Source organism: Ascaphus truei, chromosome 1, assembly GCF_040206685.1.
Source record: "Ascaphus truei isolate aAscTru1 chromosome 1, aAscTru1.hap1, whole genome shotgun sequence".
Classification (NCBI taxonomy): domain Eukaryota; kingdom Metazoa; phylum Chordata; class Amphibia; order Anura; family Ascaphidae; genus Ascaphus; species Ascaphus truei.
Genome location: NC_134483.1, coordinates 403,295,435 through 403,313,523, shown reverse-complemented (window position 1 = coordinate 403,313,523; position 18,089 = coordinate 403,295,435). Strand labels below are relative to the sequence as shown.

At 42.9% G+C, this 18,089-nt stretch overlaps 1 protein-coding gene across 2 annotated transcripts in view; it reads right to left on the bottom strand.

The window, feature by feature from the left end:
• PLRG1 (pleiotropic regulator 1) overlaps positions 1–18,089 on the bottom strand; it is a 39,145-nt gene that overhangs the window by 20,792 nt on the left and 264 nt on the right. The window contains exons 1-3 of one of the 2 annotated variants that reach the window (XM_075613007.1): positions 17,881–18,065; positions 1,833–1,939; positions 253–383 (exon numbers count right to left, since the gene is read on the bottom strand). In XM_075613007.1, coding sequence (XP_075469122.1) covers positions 253–383; positions 1,833–1,879 — 178 coding nt within the window. In that variant the 5' untranslated portion in view covers positions 1,880–1,939; positions 17,881–18,065. Of the gene's footprint in view, positions 1–252; positions 384–1,832; positions 1,940–17,880; positions 18,066–18,089 lie in introns of those variants that run through there. The other variant, XM_075612998.1, reaches the window with a different exon arrangement.

Genomic DNA, 18,089 nt, shown 5'->3' with positions numbered 1-18,089 from the left:
TTCGATGCAGGGAAGTGTTGTGCAGACAGGCCCATGCAGCCATACAAATACATAGTTGAGTAGATTGCACTACATCACCCATTCCAGTCTGACAGTCAGTGAGGGTTTAGAGGTACAGCTGCCAACAATGTTATCAGGGATGAAAGCTATCAGAACCTCATCTTCCATAAACCCAATGGGCAGGCGCTCAGGAAGTTCCATGGTCTCTGTGTGTGGTAACTAAGGATAGACGCATACAGATGGGTAACAAACCTTGCCGAGTGCCATATTGTTCATATCCGTCGCCCATGCTGTGATGTCTCTCACGGTTTTCCTTCAGAATAGGCATATGCAGAACAGGACCATACTCCGTGCGTAATTTTACAGACATCTTTAGTCGGTGGCTAACAATTGAAGGGAGAGAGGATAAACCCAGGGCTAACAAGTTTTATGCCAACACAACATGAAAGACACAAGTTATCATGCAGTGTAACAAGTCAAAAGTTAGTTCTTCACTTACAATACTACTACTGAGAGACAAACAGAACATTTACTATGGATGTTACCCAACCTCCATGCCAAAGAAAGGTTCCCCTGCAGCGTGAGGAAACCAGTACTGCACAGAAATGTTACTGAAAGCACGACCTCAAATTGGATATGGGGCAGCAAAACTACCCAGGGTACTTCTCATAGGAACCAATCGATACCCCCTTTCATTGTATATTATCACTGCACATACAATTTTTAAATACAATTACATCAAATTTACGCTCAAAAAAGAGACCCCAAACATAATAAACACACAGTGCTTCATCGCGATATATACTGCATGCCGAAACCGCTAGCGCTCTCTGGAAAAGGGCGCGGCGGTGTCTCACATGCAAAATGTTTTACAATGATTCAAAAAGCTGTAAAATAATTCTTTTTTCCACCAAGGGCATAACCAAATAAGACAATGTAATAAATATTATTGGGTTCATCAAATGGGGGCTTACCTTAAAATGTAAAGCACTACAAAAAGAACACATTTTATGATACTAAAAAAAGAGCACAACACAGAATATTGATTTTCACCCAAGAAAAATAAATAAATAAAAAAGGATTCCTTTACTCTGTGTACACAAGTCTGACTTAACTAATTCATAAGGATAACTAATAATGATGTTCTTTTGTCCCCTAAACTAAGCAGCAGGCAAAACAATGTCAACCTGTTTACTTCTCTGCATTATTGACAGTGTGTAAAAAACAAACCACAGTGGACAGCAAGAGATGAGTAATTAAATTCACCCCGTACTGTTTCCGGAAGTCTTTACACGACATCAGCACTGGAGACAGGCTGGAATTCATTGCTACTCCTCTAGTCGGGATCTAGCATTGTATGTGTCCGACTGCTTATCACATATTGAAAAACAAGAACGCACACCTACTGCAATATTATAGGAACCTGGTTTTCCATACAAATTGCTGGATGCTCACAAAAAGCAGCTGCTTCTGCAAACTAATGAAGTATCATGGGGCACACCAGTCTAGGCAATAATAAAAACGCACTTCATTTAAATATTGATATGTCGGTGTACAATTACACCTTGATTCGGTTAACCGATGAAGCTGTAAATGTAAATCAAAATGTTAATATTTCAATAAAAGTGTGCTTTTAATTTTACCAATACTTGTGTGTCCCATTATACTCTTCCTGACTGCTGACAGCCACCTGAATTTGCAGGCTCAAACAAAATGGGGGGGGGGCAACCTGATTAGGAAGGGATTGAGGCCTGCTAGGTATTATCATGCAATGAGTTGCTGAACCCCTCGAGCATTAAAGGGTGATAAAAACCCAGCTGAAGATTTCTTACCTTTCTTCATCTAATTGGACTGGCGTGGAATTGTCCGCCACAAACATGTCGTGTGTCCTTTTCAAAGACCTGAACACAAGCGTGTGGACAGAATGCTTCTGCACATCCTGCAAACAAAACCAGCATGTAAACCATGGTTTGCAGAAAAAGGAAACCAATTAATAAAAGAGAGACCGGCAATTCGTGTAGTTTCTGATTTGTTTCACTTCATTAAAAAAAATAAAAGAAAACATGAACAATGAACACACTACACATTGACATCGCTCTTTGATAGCCAAGAATGGCTGTGATGATTATATCCTTTTGTTATAGCAGAGGTTGCACTAACTTTTTTGAACGAAGGACACTAATTTTGGGGGAGTATTTTTATTCCAAGACTAGAGCGAGAAAAATATTGTAGGCCCCCTGGATATTTCCACACCGGCTTTCATTTTATGGATCAGCTGTTACCTTGGTAACCTGTGATATCTCTTAACGTGAGCAAACGTCCCTGGAAACTACATTCTCTGCAGGTGGCATCTCCAGAATACAACATTGCTAAAAATAGTAGCAAGGAAGTTGTTCACAACGGTAAACAAAGAAATTAAAGATTTATTTTTCATAGTGATTAAAGCTTATTGGTGCCTCAAGTAAACCTACACTTGGGAAGAAAAACGGAAACCTCAAATGGTACTTGCATGTTTACCAGCCTTCAGAGCAACTGCACACAGTTTGTAAGATAAAGAATATGAAAGCAAAATAAACAAAAAAAAGTGTAATGAAATTCAACACATCACTTGTTCCTCTGGGATCTACTGAGACCTCATTGAAGCTCAGAAAGCTTAGACAAGCCCTGTGGCTTCACAATGCGGAGTGTAAAACATATCATCTGGTAAAAAAGTTTGAAGTGCTGCAGGTATTCATCCAGGAAAAATATATATCAGCAGGGAATACATACAGAAGCAAATGCAGGAAAATATGTATGTTACTGCTTTGCTCTTATGAAGAGCTCAGGATTGTATTTATAATAGATGTTTAATTGCACGCCCTGTCCACAAATTAATTTAGTCCAATGTGTAATATGAACCAATATTTTTATAAACACGTGCATGCGTATACACACAGACGCACAAACACACAAACTATGTTTAAAAAAAACGCCAGTGAAAGACTGCGGAAAATAGCAAATCGCAAATATTTACAGTGAAAGCAAAAATTGGTGCAGAGTTTGGCAACTCATGACAAGTGAAGAACCAGATCTTATAGAGGTTTGTTTGGAAGCATTAGTCTGTAAATAAAAGATTTGGACTAATAACTAAGAGGATGATAAACATTCTGTTACACAAGGTGCATAATCTGGGATTATACAAGTTATTATCTATAAATAAACACATAATCCTTGTAATCAGTAATCGTAAAAAAAAAAAAAAAAAAAAAAAAAAAAACTACAACTAATTTGTTTTCTTAGTAAACTTAAAGTAGCAACAATTAAAAATATTAATAACCTCGACATGCATTACCAACTATAAAGCTTGTTTGAGTTATTACTTCTAAGCATTTACATTTAAAAAGTTAAATGCAGACACTAAACTACAGTGATTGCTGCAGCAGTACCCAATAAAGTATCCACTAACAAGACTAGTTTTCAGATTTTCCTGGTCAGGACAAAGCACAAGCAGTTCACAAAAGAAGAAACATCACCATTTAAAGAGCAACTGTAGCTCTATGGAAAAGAAATGCATGCCGTCGGTCTTTTGATTAAGCCAACACTTGTGTAGGAAACACAGGAGAGAGGAGATCTGTAATGCAGAGGGCAAAACGTGAGAGACATCCTAAAGCCATGCATTATTAGAGCAGTGCTCAGTGGAAAGCAAAAGCCACTTGACACCAATTAACTTTTATTTAACAAACAAGTCCATAAGTGCCGCAGAGGCCTACCCAGCCCTATATAAACAAGCATCTTCTTTAAAGATGTAGGCTGGTATTCACTAAACCGCAATGCGTGATACTCGCACCCCGATCCAGCATTGCCAGTCATTGACATGAATGACAGCCAACACTGATCACCGGTGTGACCCTATGTCACAGCTTGCTGAATCCCACCCCTACATTGGTTTTACATCTTGTTTTTTTTACAATTTGATTAGGTGGGAAGCAGGGCGTCTCCAGAACGGAACCACATTGATTTCAGCTTCACAGGATACTTGCATCTGAAGGGGCTGCAGATAGCAGCTCCAACTGGGCACAGAAAATGTCTGTTTAAAAGGTTATGTATGTATGCATGTCTTTATTTATATAGCACCATTAATGTACATAGCGCTTCACAGCAGTAACACACGTGACAATCATATAAATAAGAAATAATACAAATAACAGATAATGGGAAGAAGTGCTTAAGACATAAAAGTAACATTTAGGAAAATTAGTCCCTGTTCCAAAGAGCTTACAATCTAATTGGTAGGTAGAAAGAACGTACAGAGGCAGAAGGAGGGCGTTCTGGTAAATTCATCTGCAAGGCGCCAAGGTTTATGTATGAGGTGTAAAGTATCAGCCACGGTGCTACTCATATGCTTCGTTAAACAGGTGTGTTTTAAGGTGGGTCTTAAAGGTGGATAGAGAGGGTGCCAGTCGGATATTGAGGGGAAGGGCATTCCAGAGGTGTGGGGCAGTGTGAGAAAGGTTTAAGGCGGGAGAGGGCTTTAGATACAAAAGGGGTAGAGAGAAGACATCCTTGAGCAGAACGCAAGAGTCGAGATGGTGCATAGCGAGAATTAGGGCTGAGATGTAAGGCCTCGTCCAGGGTAGAAGCGAGCACGCTGGTGCTCGAGCACTGAAGTTAGGTCATGTTGATTGGGCGATTCCTGGCCAGCTAGTTGCGCACGTGCCGGGGGGGGGCATGCCCGTGATGTCACGCGAGCGGTTCGCCCTCATTGGATGAACAGCGCACGTGACCAGGGCAAGCTCGACAAATACAAAAATATTTGTCTGTGCAAGCATCGCACCTCTGCACGCTCAAGTGCAGCATGGACGCTACCATTTACTTTTATTGTTTTGATTGCGCACTTGCGAGCCAGCTCTCAGCCTGGACACGGCCTAAGGAGGAGCAGAAGAGTGTAAAGCTTTAAAAGTGAGGAGGAGAATTGAGTGTGTGATACGGGATTTGATAGGAAGCCAGGAGAGCGATTTCAGCAGGGGAAACGCCGAGACAGATTTAGGGAAAGAGTAGACTGATTTTGGCAGCAGCGTTTAGGATAGATTGTAGGGGTGACAGGTGAGAGGCTGGAAGGCCGGATGAGCTTGTGCTACTGGGTGAATAATAGTACTTCCAACAGTAATGTGGAAGAAGGTTGTAGGGCCAGGTTTGGGAGGAAGTATGAGGAGCTCCGTTTTTGACATGTTAAGGTTTAAGTCGGCAAATGGTCATCCAGGATGATATCGCGGAGAGACATTCCGAAATTTTGGTCTGTACAGCAGGTGTAAGGTCAGGGGTTGAAAAGTTAATTTTGTGTTAAAAAAAAGCTGGGGGGGAAATGGAGATGGCTCTTGCTACAGTCTATTAAGTCATTGAGAGGTGCCTGGGGCTATTGAATACAAAAGACCACTGGTCTCTGAAGGACAAGAACAGAAAAAGGCACCTGTAGTCTAGCACTCTACTCCATGTATTGATGAATGTATTAAAATGTAACTTATTAGGTATAATAATAAAATTAAGTGATACACAAAACCAACACAAAACAACACTAGTAATAATAGGTGAAAAGAGTGCAACCAAATCAAACACTAATATAATATTATGTCACCCTAAGTGTCCATACAGAGAGAATGAAACCCTGTTCTGTCCCTAGAAGATGTAATATGCTAGTTTAGATACTCAAGAAATTCTCAACTCTTTGAATTGTACTTAGTATCATAGCACATACACGGAGCATGTTAGAATACAGATGCTCCTGTGACAGCATAGAGGGATAACAATGTTCCATATGTAGGAACTGTATTAATTGTAGATGGAGGTACTACTGATGTTAGTGGCTCCTTAATGCACCTCTCTCAGAGAAGAGGCTGAATGGACACTTATTTAACAAATGACTGATAGTTAACTCCTGGCCTATATTAAAATTCTGAATTGCTTTAATAGCTTATAGTGGTGCACACCCTTTCCCAATTGATTGTTATGGTAAAATGATATGGAATCATATAGTGTTTATAATATTATCACAATAAATGATTGGATCATAATGGAACACAATACGGTATTGTGCAGCTCTCAGTGTTTAGTATTGGCAACTGGTTCAAATACAAGTACCTAATATATCGTCTTGTTAACCCATTGGTTAAATACCACTAGGGCTGATTAACATACTTTTAACACTGATTGTAATGCCGTGTTCAGAAAAAACACAGCAAGTCTAGTAATAGTGTGTACTGTACAGTAGTTCTCTAATGACTTATATAATGACAACGCTACAGTATGGGGTTTGATATAATCTACAAAGCCCCAGTTCTAAATAATACTGTAAAAGTACAACTAATAAGTTGTTTGTGGCGGTCTGTAGGTACTTTCATGTATTATCGTAACTTCTCTGGCTAATAATGGTGCCTATTATGAAAAGTAAGTACCAGATAACGTGGCACAGCACATAATTGTACGTTAATTCGATAGGCGTAGTATCCGACGACAAAGAAACAAAGTAACACTGTGTGGCTATGCAGAGAGCACGCACACAGTGGCTGGATGAGTTAAGAGCCACAACTGTGGATACTGTGTAACAAGTGTTAGTGGTTACATACCTCACTCACACGCTGCCGATTGTATCAATTAGAGAAATACTTTAAATGAAATTGCACTGCAGTGCCCGGATAGCGCCTACATAAAACTAGCGATAATGTAGCGCCAGGATAGTGAGTATATAGTAATAATGATATATATACATACACACAGTTGTGTGAAAAAGAAAGTACACCTTCTTTGAATTACATGGTTTTACATATCAGGACATAATAACAATTCCTTAGCAGGTCTTAAAATTAGGTAAATACAACCTCAAATGAACAACAACACATGACATATTACACCGTGTCATGATTTATTTAACAAAAATTAAGCCAAAATGGAGAAGCCATGTGTGGAAAACCAAGTACTGTACATCCTTATTGCTTCAACAGGAATTAAGATGCTAAGTAGCAGACAGGTGCTGCTAATCAAATGCCCTTGATTAATTGATCATCAGCAAGTGTGACAGCTTGGGAATCAGATGCAAACCAGAGAAACCATTCACAGACATGTTTCAGCCTGAATGGGTATCATCAGTGTAAAGTTGGTTGTACTGCTGGCTTTGCATTTTCAAGAATGTAGGGTTTACCATCACGTTTTAAGTTATAGCGGGTGAAAAAGGCCAACATCTGATTCCCATGCTGTGCTTTAAAGCTGTGTTAACATCAAGCATTAGCTTATATGGGTTCCATGTAACAATAGTTTTTCAGACAAAAGGTGACACATTGTGTGCTCATTTGCATGTCATTTCCCAGAATCCCTTGCTGCAGTGGATGCACGGTATGCTGGGTGGTAATGGTGAAAAGCAGGGTTGCAGACCTGCCTAAGACATGTGAATGTGCTCACAACAAATCTTTTATTTGCTATATGCAATACGGTGGAGGTTTCTTGTTGACACACACACACACACACACACGAGAACCCTAAATGGAATAATACTGCAGCGCCAGGATAGCATCTACAGTTATGTATGATCTTCATTGGAGACACCACAGAAGTAATAAAACTGTGGCGTCAGGATAGCGTCTACACATGTATATATGCTCTGGCTCAAATATCACTCGGAATTACCAGGGTCAATTGCCATGCTGCTCATAAATATATACTGCATACTTTGTTTCACTGTTATCAAGGAGGTATAGATCAACGCCATACAATTGTGCTTAGGAACACAGTGCTTCCATCATCAGCGTGCACCACCATAATGCGCCGACGCACGTTTCCTGTCACAGAATGACACGTCAAGGTGGCCCTGCCTCTTGGCAAGTGCCTTGCCTTAAGTAGGGGATGGTTGCCAAGGCAATGCAGAAGCGTTGTGCGCTTCAGTCCCACTGACAGCGCAAAATGCAAAGCGATCAGTGGTTGTGATGTTAGTCATTAGTCATAATGTTTGATGGCTGAATTCAATAATTAGAGATACACATACCAGAAAATGCATAATTGTCAAAATGCTCAAATTGAATTTTAAAAGGATTACTTGCTATGGGTATGTTCCTTAAATAAAACCATCTGGTCAATACATTACCGGACTGGGGGTGGATGATAGATAACTGCAATGAAATGAGGACATGGGTACAAAACGTAAAAACAGCCAGGGCAGATCACCAAACAGGACAAAAAGGTACGGGTAGATATCATGTAAACAGAACCTACTTCTTAAAAGAAGTCTAATAGTTATTGAGAAAATAAGTATCTCTAATCTCCTTGGATGGTCTCCGGGTACATGAATATTACTAAGCTACGATAGAAGAGTAGCTGAAACAGAGGGAGGGAACAAAAATGTTGGAAAGCAGAGGATAAGGCCAAATAAGGGGTATGTGCTAAATGAAGGGTGAAAAAACAAAACCTTTGTGCGGATAGAGTCTACCAAGGGTGTATATCCACTTTGATACCCGTTTCAGTAATTCTCAATCCCAATTAACCCCTCTTATAGATTCTGGTATATAATCTATACCTTTGAAGCTAAGGTGGCTAAAATCCACATTGTGTGTCCCATTTATATACTTGGCCACCTTCCTTATTCCTAATTGTTCCCACTCTAAGATTCGCCTTCTGAATTGCCTTTTGGTTTTTCCTATATATTTTTTACCACAGGGGCAAACGGCTTGGTAGATTACCCCTGCTGTATGGCAATTTATGAAGTGTTTAATCTTATAAACCTTCGTGTCATTCCAATTGCTGAATGTTGTATTCACCTGTCCAAATTGGCAAGCTCGGCATTTATGATTACCACATGTCTGTTTTGCTAGCCATGTTTTTTTCAGGATTTTCAAAATGGCTATGGACAAGTATGTCCTTTATGTTAAAGGATCTCCAACTAACCACACAGATGGTCTGGTGAGTAAGACCTGTTTCAGGTTTGGGTCTTCTAAACGAATGTGCCAATTCAAAGAGTTGAGAATTACTCAAGTATCTAAACTAGCATATTACATCTTATAGGGACAGAACAGGATTTCATTGTCTCTGTATGGACACTACACCCTAACAATTAGGGTGACATAATATTATATTATTATATTTTTATTTAGTTCCACTCCTATCACCTATTATTATTACAAGTGTTGTTTTGTGTGTTAGTTTTGTGTATCACTTAATTTTATTATAATACCTAATAAAAGCTACATTTTAATACATTCATCAATACATGGAGTACAGTGCTAGACTACGGGGGCCTTTTTCTGTTCTTGTCCTTCGGAGACCAGTGGTCTTTTGTAAGTAAATTTGTGTGCCATAAGCACAGATGTGATGTTTGAACCCAAGAGATGTGATTAGGTCACCTAGAGAGTGTGTGTGTGTGTGTGTGTGTGTGTGTGTGTGTGTGTGTGTGTGTGTGTGTGTGTGTGTGTGTGTGTGTGTAAAGAGAAGAGGTCCCAGGACAGAGCCCTGTGCCCCCCCCCCCCCCCACACACACACAGAAAGATTAATAGAGGAGGAGGTATTAGCAAGAGACACTGAAAGTATGATGGGATAGGTAAGAAGAGATCCAAGATAGAGTTTTGTTATGGATACCAAGAGAATGGAGAATGCGAAGGAGAAGAGGGTGGTCCACAGTATCAAATGCTGCAGAGAGGTTGAGTAATATGATCAGAGTGTAATAACCTCGGTCTTTGGCAGCATGGAGGTCATTAGTTATTTTAGTGAGGGCTGTTTCAGTGGAGTAAGCAGTGTGGAAGCCAGATTATAGAGTGTCTAGGAGAGAATAGGTGGTAAGAAAATGGAGCAAGCGAAAACATACTGTTGCATGTTTAAAGGAGGAAGGAAAGATACCAGAATAGAGGGAGGAGTTAAAAATGTGTGTGTCCGTAGAGATTATAGTAGGAGCAAGAGGTTTTAGGAGATGGAAGGGAATGGGGTCAAGAAGGCAGGTGGTAGAGGGAGAAGAGATTAGCAGCAATACATCCTCCTCTGTGGCAGCGGAAAGAGTCGAGGAAGGCAGGAGAGTTAGGAAGAGGTTTAGGATACAGAGGGAGATGTGCTACCATATGGATTCCACCTTTTCTTTGAAATAGTCAGAAAAGTCCTGAGGTGAGATGGATGAAGGACAGGCAGCAGAGGGTGGCCTGAGTAGGGAATTAAAGACAGAGAAGAATCGGCAGTGGGTTAGACTTGTGCGTGTTGATTAGTGAAGAAAAGTAGGTTTATTTACCTTGAGAGAGGGCAGAGTTGAAACAGAATAGCATAAATTTGTAGTGAAGGAAGTCTGAGAGAGTGTGAGATTTCCTCCAGAGGAACAAGTGCAGGAACGCAGCATGCGTGTGGAAATTTAGCCAGGGTCTGGGGTTAAAAGTACGAGAACGGCAGAGAGAAAGCGGGGCATGTAGATCAAGAGGAGGATGATAAGGCAGAGTTGCAGTTCCTGACCAGGTTGTCGGGGTCTGGAGCAGAGCTGAGGTAGGAGAGGGTGGAGCGTAAAGTGGAATCAAATCTGGTAGGTTAATAGAGTGCAGGTCCCTGCAGAAACAAGGGGTTAATGAGATGAGTTGATGGTCAGAGAGACAAAGTGGGGAAATGGAGAAAGAGAGAAAAGTTTTTAGTGAAAACCAGATCTAGGTAGTGGCCATCCTTATGGGTGCTGGCTGCAGTCCACTGTTGAAGGCCAAAAGAAGAGGTTAGAGAGAGAAAGCGGGAAGCCCAAGGGAGAGATGGGTCATCAATTTGGCAGTTGACGTCCCCAAGGAGAAGAACTGGAGAGTGAGGATGTCACCCATTGTGGTTTCTTATTGGCATGCGTGCCAGGGGACCTATAAACAGAGGTGAGATACCGGCATCTCGTTCAGATTTAAGTATCTCAGGAAGCATGGCATCCCCAGAGCAAAATTTAACATGGTTCAGCTGTAGAGAGGGGGGGGGGGGGGGGAGGAGGGGGTGTTATGAATATATATATATATATATATATATATATATATATATATATATATATATATATATATATTTTTTTTAAAGACAATGCTTCAACATGTTGCCACAATCCTCCCCATCCCCATTATCAGATGTTTTTAAATTATCCCTCCATTTGCACACTACCCTCATACCACACTGGCTTTTTGCAAGGCTCGTTTACAATTAGTTAAGCAGATTGCAGCTCTACCACATGCTGTTAATGCCTATGGTATACAGATGTAACAAGGGTTGCTGCTACGACATTAAGGCTGCGCTCCCAGTGCGTTCTGTAGCACTTGCGCCTGGTGAGGGGGCGGCGCGTGCACAGCGCTTCACTGCAGATCGCGGTCCTGGGAGAGAGGGAGAGTTTGCGATGGGAGGGGGCGTGGCAGGGGTTTTGTGGTGGCGTGGCCATGACCTCACGCGGCTGGTTCACCCTCATTGGCTGAACCACCGAAAGGGGCGTGGCCATGTCTCCGTTGCAAGTTCCACATACAATTTTTTTTGTATGTGTGAAAACTTGCAGTACAGCGCGGCTGCTAAATGCACGCCGACGCATGTACTGGGCCCAGATAGATTGGGGGGCGGTGCTTGTGCGCTGTAGAACGCACTGGGACCGCAGCCTAAGGGGGGAATATTCTGTGATATTTCACGCCATCACTGCCATTGAATCCTAGGAAAACTCTGATATTCTGTATCATCAGTAGGTAAAATAAAGCAGGCTACCTCAAGTCTTGTTGTCACAATGTTGTCACCAATGTCTCCAATTAACTCCATGTAAGGAGCTCCTTAGAGATGGCTTTTAGTTCCATGACATCTGCAGGAAGCAGCCAAGCAAGGAGAGACCCTGTTGAGCATTGGAGCTAAAAGGACAAGATGTATTCTGCAAGTACTAAAGGGTTCAATTAATTCAGAAAAGAAACAGAAATAAAACAGCTCTGCAATCAAGGAGTGAAATGTCAGACTGCCCGAAAACCAGAGTGGATGTTAAAAAAAAATAAAAAATACAATAAATGCATCTTGGAGGTCTATTACTTATCTTCCCCAACATTGAGTCCAGATGGAGCCATCTATAAAGTGTCACCATGGACCTTTTTGCCGGAAAGTCGATGCTTAGAGGCATTTTGAAATGTGCCTGTAAGCATCAATTTAGCACAGTAACTTTAATCTCTTTTGCCTCATGTGCGTCAGCCAGCGATTTGGGGGCTGGTGGGTGAGGTTATAGGAGTCACACCAGATTTTTTTTACTTTGGCCTTATATTTCTATTGAAGTCCTCAAGGCTGCTGTAATAGTCAGGCTTAGAGAGCCGCTTCTTACATAGAGTGAGATGCTGGAAGAATTGACGAGAATTCGCAGCACATAGGAATGGTGATGCTGTGCAACTCATTTGTGGCTCAGCAGCAACCTAGTCTTCACTATAAAACCTATTAAATGCCTCAAATAAGCCATTTTGAAAAGGAACTATATAAAGGAAGTATTTTAAATCCAATGGCTTCTTTTATGTCAGGCATTGAGGCCCTACTTCAATAACCTGTGAAGTGGCCGATTGCACCGTGATGGTCATCCAAAAACAGCCCTTCATGTCAATGGCAGCTTTCGACTGCTTCGGAGTTAATTGAATAAGGGCCTTGAAGTTATAACTGATGCCGATAGTTTTTGGTGTGTTTTAGGGTTTATGCAGTCAGAACTGTGTGTGCTGAATCAAAGCATTATTAAACTTTTCCCAGAGAAAGCAGAGAATAATATTTCATTAGAAAAGTCACATGAGTATGGTGGTAACATTTAGGATGCTTTTAAAAAGTAATTGTAAAAAAAAAAAAATTAACGTGTGCCAAATATACTTACATTAACTTGGCTTAAAAGAAAGTTTCACTGTGCCACACCAAAGCCCTGGAGGACTGGTGATAATAGGGGAAAATCTGAAGGTTACCATGTTAGATATTCTGCCGATCAGGGGCTCCAACAGGAATACATTTGTGGATATCTAGGCCTATAAAAGAACCGCACCCTTGCACTCCACTCGGAGCAAGACAAATTTGGAGCATAATCAACGCAAATATCCTCAATTTCATGTTTCACCAACATACGCTGCCAGTGTATCAAGCACTTTCCAAAACTTTGCTTGTGATTTGGGGCTCTAGGGAGGAGTTAGAGATTATAATGAAATGCATCACATTGTGCACCTGTGTCACCTTATCAATGTAACATTTACCAAGTTTAAGTTACAGTAACGTCCTTGCTATTAGACTACACCAAATGTAAGAAAACAGTTTTTTTTTATTTCACGCAACTCTGCTCCAAACACAGAGCAATGCACCAAAATACACTTGTATTGCTCCCACATTTCCATCACACACAGCCCCCCTCACCACTATTGGAGACATTTGGCACCCTAAAGCACTTAAATGTTATGTACTGTGGTGCTTTCCTTTGTGATACAGCCCTGTGAATATTTTTTTCATCTAGAATTTCCGAGGCACACATTGACTCCCAGGTATGTATATAAAGAGATAAAATATATAACATATTGGGACTGTCAAAGAACACCTTCAAGAGTGGATGATGCTTCATTTATACAGTCACTTTTCTACTGCATGAGCCCTTTGAAGAGTTCAGATTTGGAAGACTACCCCATGGAAGCTACCAGAGCCCCTGTATTGATATACTACGCTTAATGATCGCATATGATATGTGAGGGTATAAACTAATCGTCCACTCTTGAAGGTGTTCTTCAACACAGAGTCACAATATATTGTGATTTATCTTTATATGCATACCTAGGAGGCAGAGCGCCTCGGAAATGCTATAAAAAAGCTACTTGTGAACGGAGGAGGAAACTGTGGTCTGACAGCAGTAGATACCCCAGAAACTTTAATTGGTAATTTTAACGGATTATCTCCCACCCCGCGCATATTTCGAGAAGTGTTTTGGTCCACATTGTTTATTATTCTAGTCCTGTGAAGATACCTACTTTTACATGTGGGGCCTTATAAAACCACTTCTAAAAAACACCCTTTTCTACCATAGAAGTTGTAGTGATGACGCCTGACTACATGTGTGCATCTTTATTTATATAGCGCCCAGTGTTCTCAGGGCTTTACAAAGAGAATAGGGAACAGGAAATTATAATACAATAAGCGCAACAGTCAGACAATAGAAAAGTAAATCCCTGCCCCAAAGAGTTTACAATCTAATGCTGCGTCCATAGAAGGACCGACAGCGCTGAGCAGTGCGGACGCTCCACGATGAGCCCCGTCATCCTCAATGAGGATGTCTTGACAGGGGGCTTCCGCGAGCGTCCGCAGGCGTAAGGATTTTCATCCGACAGGAGAAAATGTTTTCAGACCGCGCTGAGGACGTTACGTGGCTGCCAACATCCAATCAGGGTGAAGCAGCGTGATGTTGATGTTGGCGCTTCGACCCCTGTTGACCCCGTGACGTCATAGCTCCGCCTCCCGTTCGCTTACGCTGGCGTCAGCGTGGGCTGCCCTACTATGGACAAAGTCTAAGGCCGTGATTATAGTCGCGGTGTGCGTGTGACCGAGCACGTGACGTCACACACAAAACATGCACTGAGGCTGGAGGCGATCGGGAGGTGTGGCTGACGTGTCACCAGACTGGTTCGCCCTCATTGGCTGAACCGCTCAGGTGATGCGGCCGTCGCGCTGCAAAAACAATTTCATTTGTCTCCTCTGGATGTTGCCGCTCTGTCGCGCTCACTATACGAGCCATCATTGGCCTACATTACTTTGTTCCGGTGGCGCATGCACACCACCCATATAATTGAAGGCTAGGTCCCCGTTGTCTGCTGCAGCGCCCGCTATGGCATGCGCTGCAGGGACAAAAGCCGCTCCTCAAATGGGGCCAGGCCCGCTGCCTAAATTGCCCGCCGCGTTGTGCGAACAGATTTCTCTTAAGACAGGAAATCGGTGCTCACAACTTGCGACGGAGCGCTGGCCACGCCACCTGGCGGTTCAGCCAATGAGGGCTAACCTGCCAGGTGATGTCATATCCGCGCCGCCCCCCCCCCCTCCCCTGCAGCTCACCGCAGACTGGGGATCTTAGCTGCACGTGCCGCCAGCCTGGCAGGCGCGCATGCAGTGCCGACACTGGGACCTCAGCCATAGGCCGCCTTATAGTCCTTGCTACGGCGATGCTGACGTCGCTGAAAAAAATCAAATTGAATTGACTTCCAGCGATCGCGACCAAGCCGTCGCTCCTACTATAAGTGCACGCGACGGATTAAATACATTTGTTTTGACGTGACGTCGCATCGCCGGGACTATAAGCGCGGCCTTAGTGGTATGTTGGGAGACTTACAGAGAGACAAGACGTGAGGGAATAAGTGCAGTAGATGGCAGTGCTTGGCCACAATCGTTGTTAGGAGTGACTGTGTGTGTGGGACAGTAGCCATGAGTGCAGGCTAATGAAATGCTTCATTTAAGGATGTGAGTTTTAAGGTTTGTCTTAAAGGTGGGGAGAGGGTGCTTGGTGTATACCGAGTGTGAGGGTGTTCCACAGGTAACGGGCAGTGAGGGAAAAAGGTTTAAGGAGAGCAGTAAAGGTATAAGGATGATATTGCTCACGCGCGACAAACACAAATGGCATATCCCTATGCGGCCGCTCCTAGTGTGCACGACAGAGCGCGATGGCGTTTTGAAAAGACAAAAAAAAAGTGTCTATTCAACTGCAGCCGCGTCACATGAGCAGTTCACCCAATGAGGGCGAACCAGCTTTGTGACGCGTCCGACACACCTCCCCAATGCTGGGTCCATAAAGGTTTCATCCGAGCGGAGGCGTGCACCTGCGTGACGTCACCCGCGTGAAGCGAGTGCGTTTTTTGTCTATGCTAGACGCGCCGCGGCGGGCGTGTCACGGAGCTCATTGGGCGAAACGCTCACGTGACCTGCCTGTGGCACCGAGAAATCAGTTTCAACTGATTTCTCGCCCACGCTGTCTATGGGCGCGATCAATGCTTTAAAATCAATGTGATCGCGCGATCTGCGGCAGCATGGATTAAGGCTGCGTTCACAGTGCAGGAGACAGCGCGAGCGACGTCACATGCGCCGAAAACAAACACTAGAACGCAAATGCGCATGTGTATAGTGCGTGGACGACAACATCGCTTCAATTTGACGTGCAACAGCCGGGTCACTTGGGTGGTTAGCTCAATGAGGGCAAACCAGCTCTGTGACGTCACGGCCATGCCCCCGACACGCCTCCCCAGCCTGCAGGAGAAATCTCTCCTGCTGCAGACGAGCGTGACGCCGAGGCCCAAGGGGTGGAGAGCAGACACTCATCGGTAGAGCAAACGCAGGAGACGATCAGGGGCATAGCGAGAGATCAAAGCTCATACATAGCAGGTGAGTGGAGAACTTTGTAGTTGACCAAAACTTGATGGGAAGTCAGGAGAGGGATTTGAGGAGATGAGCGTATACTGTTTTGGGAGAAAGTGATATTATTCTATGTTTTGGTGACCATTCGTAATGAAGACTGGACAGAACAAATCAAAAAGACTGGGTATTTTGTAACAGCACTTTGACCCACACAAACCTAATCTGGGCTACTACTCTCCCCTCTCTAACCTCTACTTCAGTATATGAAACAGCACTTTGTGATTGAAGCTGCTGATCCTCATCCCCGTTGAGCAGTGCTGCAGAATATGTTGACACCTTATAAACATGTATACAACAAGCGACATCCAATATGACAAAAATACACAGTAAAATACTTATATATTCTCTTGAAAAAGGGTCATTTAGTTTAACCCTTTGACCAAAGCATTGTAAGCCTGCGAGCCACGACAAGGCAGACCCAGTTCGCAGGTCCTAACACTACCAGATAAAATACTAATATACCTCTATTAGGATTATTATTTTTTAGGATTTTCAGCTGTCGGAGGTTAGTGGCTCCTCCTTCCCAGGTTTTAAACTCACCCTTCCCCACGTCAGCAGGTCTTTTTCATTCTACTGGCTATAGATCCAATGTTGGTCTTTCTCCCTCCTAAGGCCTCGTCCATGGTTGTTGCTTGCTGGCGGAGACGTGCTTCCGCTCAGCACTGAGCCCCTACAGCCGCAATTAGAGCGGCTTTAGTAGGGGCTCGCCTAGGCTTCCGCAAGCGCGCGGAAGCGTAGGTCTTAGGGAAATTTAAAATTTCCCCGCTTGCCGGAGCGCAGGGCCGGTCACGTGAGCGGTTCGCCCAATGAGGGCGAACCAGCTCCGTGACGTCACTGGCCCACCCCCGGCCGGCGCGCAGGGAAAGCACCCGCAAGGCCAGGGAAAGCACCCGCAAGGCCAGGGAAAGCACCCGCTTTCCCTGAGCCTCAGCACGCCAGCGGGAAGCTTGGTCGAGGCCTAACAGAGGTAAATGAGAATTTTAATCCTAATAGAGGTATATTAGTATTTTATCTGGTAGTGTTAGGACTTGCGAGCAGGGGTCTGCCTTGTCGTGGCTCGCAGGCTTACAATGCTTTGGCCAAAGGGTTAAACTAAATGACCCTTTTTCAAGAGAATATATATATATATATATATATATATATATATATATATATATATACTGAGTTAAGTTATGGTGAGTAAAAAAAGTGACAAAAACCCTCCACAGGAAAGCAAATATGGAGAGCATACAGCTATATTTGCATATATATATATATATATATATATATATATATATATATATAAAAATATATAAAAAATATATATATATATATATATATATAATATATATATATATTAATGTGTATTTTTGTCATATTGGATATATTACTGTGTATTTTTGTCATATTGGATGTAGCATTGGGCTTCTCTGTCGCTTGTTGTATACAATTGCTACACTCTCTAGCTCTCCTTTTTGACACATTTTGTAGGGGTTCAGGGGTTCCAAAAATGAGCTTGCTGGGGTTCTGTGTGTTGTTCACCTTATAACATGAACATGCAAGTCTGCACTTTTCAGTGTAATGCCATATTTTGGTCCAGGACCCTCACTGATTTCAGTGCTTGATGGTGGACACTTCTGGCACCACCTCAGCGCTACTGTTTGACTGTACATCTGGAGCACCCAGCACTCCTGCTGCTCCCCCAGCCCTGCAACAACCGTGACAGTTGCACAGCACCAGGCAGACTGCGT